At 41.9% G+C, this 8,885-nt stretch overlaps 1 protein-coding gene across 1 annotated transcript in view; it reads left to right on the top strand.

Moving 5' to 3' along the window:
- Positions 1-194: 194 nt before the first annotated feature.
- The window catches only part of LOC119837292 (calpain-D-like), a 10,006-nt gene continuing 1,315 nt past the window's right edge, over positions 195-8,885 (top strand). The window contains exons 1-15 of the mRNA XM_038362809.1: positions 195-247; positions 316-461; positions 928-1,048; positions 1,497-1,609; positions 2,025-2,118; positions 2,697-2,839; positions 3,330-3,442; positions 4,023-4,203; positions 4,601-4,800; positions 5,219-5,315; positions 6,040-6,230; positions 6,516-6,757; positions 7,251-7,415; positions 8,139-8,250; positions 8,609-8,881. Coding sequence (XP_038218737.1) covers positions 195-247; positions 316-461; positions 928-1,048; positions 1,497-1,609; positions 2,025-2,118; positions 2,697-2,839; positions 3,330-3,442; positions 4,023-4,203; positions 4,601-4,800; positions 5,219-5,315; positions 6,040-6,230; positions 6,516-6,757; positions 7,251-7,415; positions 8,139-8,250; positions 8,609-8,881 — 2,244 coding nt within the window. The remainder of the gene's footprint in view (positions 248-315; positions 462-927; positions 1,049-1,496; positions 1,610-2,024; positions 2,119-2,696; positions 2,840-3,329; positions 3,443-4,022; positions 4,204-4,600; positions 4,801-5,218; positions 5,316-6,039; positions 6,231-6,515; positions 6,758-7,250; positions 7,416-8,138; positions 8,251-8,608; positions 8,882-8,885) is intronic.

The raw sequence follows: 8,885 nt of genomic DNA, 5'->3' as shown, positions 1-8,885 counted from the left end.
TTCTGTCACAAACAGAGGAGGTCTCATTGTACCTATTAATAGCCCGGTACACAAACATTTTACTAATACCAAGTGTAGTGGAGAGTTTTAAAAATTGCATTTGGCTCCATACCTACTTTGTGTAATTTCGGTTCTCTTTATCACCCCACACCATTTTAATATCGCAAAATATTTTACAATGTATTGGCGCCAAAATGAGAAAACACAATGAACAATCGTATAAAAATGACAGATTCGAAATTCAAATGTAATATTTTTTTATAATTAAGTGTAACAGTATTTATGGCCAGACTAAGTATATTACCAAACTTATAGTAACATTCTCAATTTCAGATTAAATTCGTCCGAAGCAAGCGGCGCTAAAGCTGAACTAAATCGTCCAGACCAACCCAAAAAGTTGACGGTGCCTATAGCTTCTCTGGACCATGATTTGAACAGTGATGAGCTCCTGTTTGCTGTTGGTGAGTTGGTGATAATGATAATAAGGAATTGACGGGGTAGGGTGAGGAAAAGGAAACGGTCTCCGGCTCCCCTATTCGCCGATTCGTACGAAACATTTGCGTGCTAATATTTCACGTCGGTAGAAAACTACTTCACAAAAGAGCTTTTGTTGATAAATAATGTAGTTACATACCACAAAGTGCTCATAGTGCATAAAGATTTGTAAGTAATAAATAAAAAAGAAAGAAAATCATTTTTTCTTCAAGCATGTTTCTTAAAGAACAATCCATAGGCAATCTAGGCAAAACTTTACTTTAAGTACAGTAATAACAAAACTATGTTTATTCCAGTGTTTTGAAAAAGGTTTCGAATCTATATTCTTTTCAAAATATTTACGAGGGTAATTCTCCCAAGCTTAATGACCACACTGGGGGATGGTGACCGCAAAAAACACATCCATAATATACCGAAAATCTCGATTTTCAGATACATCCACACCAGCCGCCGAGCTGACGTGGTCGTGTTCCCGCTGCACGCTGGTGAACGAAGCGAGCGCCAGCGCGTGCGCCGCCTGCGCGGGCTCCAAACCCACTGCGCAGAGCTTCTGGTGAGATATTTGTTGGGCTCGGTGGCACGGTATGGGGATTGTTTGAAAGAAAGAACCATGTACTTTATGACATACAAACACAAATAATAACATAACATAAAAAAAACAGAAAATTATGAGAATACAAAAGAAATAATAAAATGATGTGCGCGTGCGCCAACAGAAGCCGCTCAGTATATCTGAGGAACAACACCTCGGCACTGTTTGGAGTGCTAATTGCGAGTATTTATTTAGTGTATAGATCAATATCCTTGGTGCCAGTTTTATACAGGACGTATGTCTCGGTGGTAGTTTTATAGAATGACGGTTTACCAACTTGTGAAAATTTGCATGAATTAAAAATAATATCTTTTGGACATTGGTGTTGTAGTTGAGCATTTGTAATAATAAGATATCTAGGTTTACGTCATTTTTTATAGCCTTAAATACGATTATTAATCTATCACAGGTCGTGTAGCTCATGTACACTCCGCAATCCCATGTCTGCGAATCTCTGCTTGGCTTGCAAGACGCCGCCCGTGCCCAAACACGCGGTGCCAACTGACAACCACGTGGCGGCCGGTGAGTCGGATAGCGCTATACAGAGTGTCCCAAATTTATTGATGAGACATCCTGTATAGGTTTATTTATGTTAACGAGCGAGATATATTAAATCGATCAGAAGCATGCAGCAGATCGAGAAGCATGGTGGTCTTCCTCCTACGTGAAAGATAATATGAATGCCAATGTGTCAATCAAAAATACAGAAAAAAACGTAAAATTAAAGTAAAAAAAAAAATAGATTACCTAAAATACTATTTTAGCGATAAATAAAGTCACACTCGTTTTGTAAACATAATAATTGTACTGGCAAAAAATCGATTAATTGTTTCCAAATTATTACAAAAACGAAAGGAAACATGATATGTATTGGTTGCTAGAAGAATTAAAATTTACAGCCACTTTGTTAATTAATCGAATCCTTTTTCTGATATAGCGGGGCGAAGTCCTTCGCCTAGACGCGGGGCCCGCGGTACTCCGGCCTTGCCTCGCCGCGGCTCAAGACATAAAACACCACCGCCTGATGCCAAGTAAGTATCCTCTAAGGCTGTTATCCTGAGAATTACAATAAGACGAATGTGGAAAATTTCTTAGTTTGGTTTGGCGGCCTTTTTTTTAAATATTTTTTCAGCATTTGTTTTCTCTTTCGATATTGTAAATAATGTATTTAATAAGTGTTTTCAACAACCACACTATATCATAATATATCTGTGGTCATCATAATCTGTCTGTGTAAATGACATTCAAATTGATTCAGTGGTTCAGACGCGAAAAAGAGACGGTACAAACAGATAGACAGAGAGTTTTTTCGCAATTATTATATTATCAAGTAAAGATGATCCATTTAGAAATTAAAGACTTTTTAACGGATTTTAAACGCGATAAGACATGAGAAGACGCGAGAATAAGACAGTCAGTGAAAAACAGTCTCCCCGTGATCACGCTCGCTGTAAAATGTTCGAAACGTCGGGTTAATAATATAATGAATAAATCGCGTTTAAAATCCGTGAAAGTCTTTAATTTCTTAATGTATAATACTCGCATAAAATAAAACGCAAGAAAATAAGATGATCCATAGTATTTATTAACACACGAATTTATATCCCAGACCAGAAACAACAGAGTGGCCGTGCTCCGAATGCACGTACATGAACAGTGCGAGCGCCATCTCGTGCGAGATGTGTCAGTCGCCCAAAACTCGGTTATTGCCAGCCGCCCCGGACCAGCCCAGTTTGGATGATGATGATTCACGTAAGTAGCCTGGATGGAGAGTAAATGTGGGGTTCGTTTGGTTTTAAAATGTTCTAGATATGTGCGTTCCATCTGAGGCTATACCCTCGCTTACCTGCAGGTTAGATAGTGGGCATGCGTTATGCGTTATATTGCATGCGTTGTATTCTTAGTAAAACAATTTACTCTCTAAAAAAAACTAAAAATTAAAACATAGAGAAAACTCCGACAAACGAATTAGATTCAAGATTCGTATGTTAGTCACGTTAGTTGTTAATTGTAAGAATTTTTATAAACTCCTAAAACCTCCTAAGGGATAAAATGGGGTGTGAAACTTTGTACCATGAAAATTTATTTTGACCACGCGGACGAAGCTACGGGCAACAGGTAGTTTATATTATGTTACTAATGGAAAAAAGTACATACAAAGTACATTCTTACATTCTCTAACCAACTTATTTCCCTGGCGTAACTTGTTAACCCGTCTAACAATATAACTTCTCTTCCATAGCAGAGGGTTCGGACGGAGAGAGGCAGGAAAGCACTCCGATGGAAATATTGCGGTTGAGGGAAGAGAGTCACGCTTGGACGCAGTGGCAAGAGGTGTTGGCGCAATGTGCTGCGGTCAGTTGAAAAAAAAAAAATCTAATTTTCTGAATATAATAATCCTACTTCCTACTATCCTACTTCCGACTAATTTGTAAGGATGTGTGTGAGTTTGTTGCTCTTTCTCGCAAAAACTACTGAACCGATTGCAATGAAGTTTGCTACGTAGATAGCTGGACAACTGGAATAACATAAAGGCTACTTTTTATCCCGACATTCCTACGGGATACGGACTTACGCGGTGAAACCGCGGGGCGCAGGTAGTAATTGAATATTTGTTTAACTTTCTCTTCGGATAACAACGATGATATATTTTTTTAATGTATGAAATTGTGGTATTTTATAATTTATTCTGTGCTTATGTACTACTGGGTGGTTTTAAGAGAGAGTAACTGAGCGTTTACCTAAACTCGAACAAGTCGTTCTTGGGTTCTTGCATTCTAGCTTGCTCTCTGTATGAACACACAGTCATGACGTACAAATGTGTTTTACCGTTTATATATGTTTTTCTTACTCACATGATCCGTATTTTGAAACATACATATTTACGGCCCATTTTTAAATTTAAATTTTTAATTAAAGCATTGATAAATTCCAGACAGGCGAGATGTACGTGGACGAATCGTTCCCAGCGTCCGCGCGTTCCCTCTACTACAATGGCGCTGGTGAGAGCGGTGCGGCGGCGCGGTGGCTTCGCCCTCACCAGATACACGTGGACGCGGACCACAGGTTGCCCTGGGCTGTGTTCCGGGACCCGAGACCGTCGGATATATCACAAGGTATGGAAACTGCATCTTTTATTAACGTCATAGTGATAGTTAATCGAAGTGTTATTTTTTAAGTGATAATAAAGTAAAATATAGGGGGTAAATAACTTTGTTACGTAACGCGTTACGAAGCCAGTCGTCCAGTCAGTAGAGGCTTCCCTTGCTCTTACTCATACGACAGCTGTAGGCAAGGTCTTCCTTTCTTATTTGTCTTAGTTTCATAGCATCAAAACTTCTATGTTAACCATTTTGTAAAAGTAGAAAAAGGCGAAAGTCGTCTTTTCTCTTCTTTAAAAATTTCTTATTATTAAAGCATTTCAACGCTATAAAACTGAAAATTGAAATATTAATGAGAATTTAATTGAAAGCAACAAGACTATCCACTTCACCGTCACATGCAATTCGGCAGGCGTGCTCGGCAACTGCTGGCTGCTGTCGGCGCTGGCCGTGCTGGCGGAGCGGTCGGCGCTGGTGCGCAGCGTGGTGGTGCGCGCCGAGCCCGAGCGCGGCGCCTACCAGCTGCGCCTGTGCAAGGACGGCCGCTGGCTCACGCTCACCCTCGACGATCAGCTGCCCTGCAACAAGAAGGGCCACCTGGTGTACTCGCAGGTGGGTGATGTGTGTGTGTGTGTGTGTGTGTGTGGTGCAATGGGGGGGGAGGGTGTATAAAACACACAATATTTTATGGTAAAAAGACATCCAATCTAACCATATGCGTGAGAGGTGGGATAGCTATGCAAACGCGCTATAATGCGTTACGTAATGAGTTCCGTACGTACGTTACGTAACGCGTTATGGCGCGTTATACCCGTTTTACCCTCTGATAGGAAATATTTTCAATTAAATTAACTTTGATTGATAATTTTTGCTACCTAACGGTTAGTTCTGACAAAAGGAAATTTATGTACTGAAACTATACAAACTTTCAATTCAATAGATTTCTTAATCGTTTTCGTCATTACAATAGGTATTTTGGAGTAAAATGTATGTTAATTGCGACACTAAAATATTCTTTGATTTACAACAGGCAAAAAGAAAGCAACTCTGGGTTCCGTTAATAGAGAAAGCGGTCGCTAAATTACACGGATGTTATGAAGCCCTCGTGTCTGGAAGAGCAATAGAAGGTAATGTTGTTAGAACTATAATATTCTGTTTTATTTGACTTATTTTGGAAACCCCTATTCATGTAATCACATTTAAATTATTTTGTGTGAAAAATATAGCTTGTAGAATTGTTATATTCTTTGTTTAAAAATGCAATGTGTGTGGTAATTTCATAACCCGATATAACGCAAAATGCTACATAATTTCAGAAAACTAAATACATGTGCCTTGGAAGGTCCTAAGCATTATTTGATGTGTACATCCATCCGTGATCCGGCCTTAACAATGTATTAAACTATTTACACTGGTCTTTAAGTGACTTTATTTACGATTGTATTGGCTTTGATGAAGTGCATGCTGATCTGTTGTCCAAATTAAAAAAAAAAAACTTGTATTTGTATTAATAATATACGAAGGTACTCAAATATCGATACAATGATAATACAATTACGACATTGGGGCCTTCACGAAGAGGACATATATGTGTCTCTCAAAGGCCATGAAAGCACCTGTAACACCTGTTGTCTTATAATTGCTTATGGGCGATGGTGACCACGCAACATCAGGTGGCCCACCTGTTCCATTTGCTTGATCTGTCGCAAAAAAAAATACGTACACTACAATCGTAAACATTTGGTTTCTTTTCCGGTCTGCTTCACGTCGAATGTCCCATGGTCCATAGTGTAATAGTGTATTTGGTGCGTTGTCCCATAGTCTATAGTGTAAATAAGGAGGCACGTTCAGGTCTGTGCACGCTGACGGGCGCGCCGTGCGAGTCGGTGTCGCTGCAGGCGGGCGGCGCGGGCGGCGCGGGCGGCGCGGCGGGCGGCGCGCCGCTCGAGCAGCTCGACCGCGACCTCGTGTGGGCGCAGCTGCTGTCCTCGCGCCAGGCCTGCTTCCTCATGGGCGCCAGCTGCGGCGGCGGCAACATGAAGGTGACACGCCGCGGCTCTGGCCTCTCGGCCTGTAACATTGGCTATAGCCTCACTGGAAGCCGATGTTAAGCGCTCTGCTGGTTCACCTGATGGTAAACGATCACCTTCGCCCATGAACATTCTTGGTAGTGCTTCTACGATGGTGCTGCCGCTGAAGGGACGATTGGAAAGAAGTACCTACGTTACGTACTTCCCCGGTGCGAGCTGGCCCAATTCGTACCGAAGTGTGCTCGAATTAAAAAGTGTTTTAGCTTCACGTGATTAAAGCGGCGTTCGCGTGGACAGGTGGACGAGGAGGAGTACCAGCGGCTGGGGCTGCGGCCGCGGCACGCGTACTCGGTGCTGGACGTGGTGGAGCTGACGGACAGCCACCCGCCGGTGCGGCTGCTGCGCCTGCGCAACCCGTGGGGGCACTACACGTGGCGCGGCGCGGCCGCGTGGCCCGAGCTGCTGCGGCGCCAGCTGCCCGCCTGCAGCGCCGACCGGGACCAGGGCGTCTTCTGGATCAGCTTCGAGGACGTGCTGCGGTGAGTCGCCGCCCTCTTGCGGGCCCTGCCCTCAACATGTTTTTATATATTTATTATTTTTTTTTGTTTTTGCACATCAAATATCTATACCCATTGCATTATTGACTTACACCAATTATACTTTTGCAGTAACTAATGTTAAAAAAGTTTACAAAGTAACAAAGTATTCAATAACATGAATTTTTAATATGTGTCTTCTTGATTTTTCTAGTTGTTTCCGGAACCCTACCAATATTATACAGAACAGCTACAGTAAATCTCTTGTAACAGCTCCATTCGATATAAATTCTATAAGATTTTCATTACCGATTATGAACTGTATCAAAGCTTTTTTTTTCGTGATAATCTTGTCTGTATGCATTTAATTACTTGCAGAAAGCTACTTTGTTTTATACTATGTAGTGAAGTTTATTAATCTTTGTTTCTACCTTCAGCAACCCAACCGCGAATATAGTCAGGTTTTTAATCCCCCAAACATGTCCAATACCTCCAGATACTTCGACTGCATCGACATATGCAAGGTGCGAGCCGGCTGGCACGAGGTGCGGCTGGCCGGCATCTTGCCGCCCATGTCCTCCACGCGGCACCTCACCTGTCTGCTGCTAACCGCCACACAACCCACCGAAGTGGATTTCACACTATTCCAGGAAGGCCAGAGGTAATCAATCTATCGCCACAATAACTGAAATTGAAATTATGGCTGAGTTTTATTTAAGCGTAATAAAGTAATCGAGTAACTTTGAATAAGGACAAATGAAAGAGAATATGTTTCTATTTAAGCAGTGGTGGCTCAGTGGTGAGAACCTCGGACTTCAAAATCGATAAGGCGGGGTTCGAGACCGGGCGAGCGTGCAGGAAATAAATTGATTTTTTAATTTATCTGCGCATGTGGATAACATCACCACTGCTTAACGGTGAAGGAAAACATCGTGAGGAAACCGGCATGTCCAAGAATTAAAAGTTCGACGACATGTGACATCTGCCAACCCGCACTTGGCCAGCGTGGTAGATTATGGCTTGAACCCTCATAGGAGGCCTGTGTCCAAGCAGTGGGAAAATATATGGGCTGATGATGATGATGTTTCTATTATATGCGACCAAATTTATCTTGAATGCCTGTCTAGTAGTCGCCTTTAAAATTACTGAAATTCATATGTACTAACTATGTTGTATTTATTCCATTATGCAAGATTTCAGCAACAAAAGACAATCATCGTTTTAATTATTTTTACTTCTCATTCAGTTAGTAACATTAATCAGGAAATAATAATATAGGACTACTTATTGAAAGTTCCACCCCAGTCCTAGTAAAAAGCTCATGAAATAGGTTTTTTTTTAAGATCTCCCATCCTGAACCTTTTTAAAAACTTTTTCTTTTCAGAAACTCAGCGAAAAGTCAACGTTCGCAACTCGATCTATGCGTTGTGGTGTTCAGAACGAAATCCGGCCCGAGCGCACAGGTCGGCAAACTTGTTGCGCACAGCAAGCGACAGGTATGACTTCTCAAACTACCCTCCTTCTTGCCATAATGTTCTGTTATATTTTAGTTGAGTTATGAGATGAGGAGGTAATACAATTCTCACAAACTGGACATATGGTTATGTGGCTAAAACTCAAATGCATGATATAGTCAAATAAATCAGGTGCTACTGTTCTTAACCACAAAAAAAGAGTTGTTTTATTCTCGATTTATAGATATATCTCCCTGTTGAGTTTTGAAATACGCTAAGTCGACAAACGGTCACACAAATCCATCCAAAAGTTCATGGGCGATGGTAGCGCTTACCATCAGGCGACCCACCACCTTCATTTCCGACGATACATAAATAAAAAAAAAACTTTTTATTACAGGTACGCGGTTTCGTCGGCTGCCACAAGATGCTCGAAAAGGGATTTTACCTGGTCGTCTGCCTGGCCTTCAACCACTGGCACACCGGCCTCGAGCTCGCCGACAGCTCGGCCTGGCCCCGCCACGTGCTCGCCGCACATTCCTCCAAACCACTTGCTGTTGAGAGACCTTCGCTGCATCCGCACATACTGGCGGATGCGATCATAGGCCTCACCCTGGCGAGGGGACAGAGGCACGAGGGCAGGCAAGGCATGACGGCGTACTATTTGACCAAGGTAT

This window comes from Zerene cesonia, chromosome 27 (genome assembly GCF_012273895.1).
Source record: "Zerene cesonia ecotype Mississippi chromosome 27, Zerene_cesonia_1.1, whole genome shotgun sequence".
Taxonomy (NCBI): Eukaryota; Metazoa; Arthropoda; class Insecta; order Lepidoptera; family Pieridae; genus Zerene; species Zerene cesonia.
The sequence above is the reverse complement of the archived record's forward strand: the minus strand, read 5'-3'. Positions and strand labels throughout refer to the sequence as shown.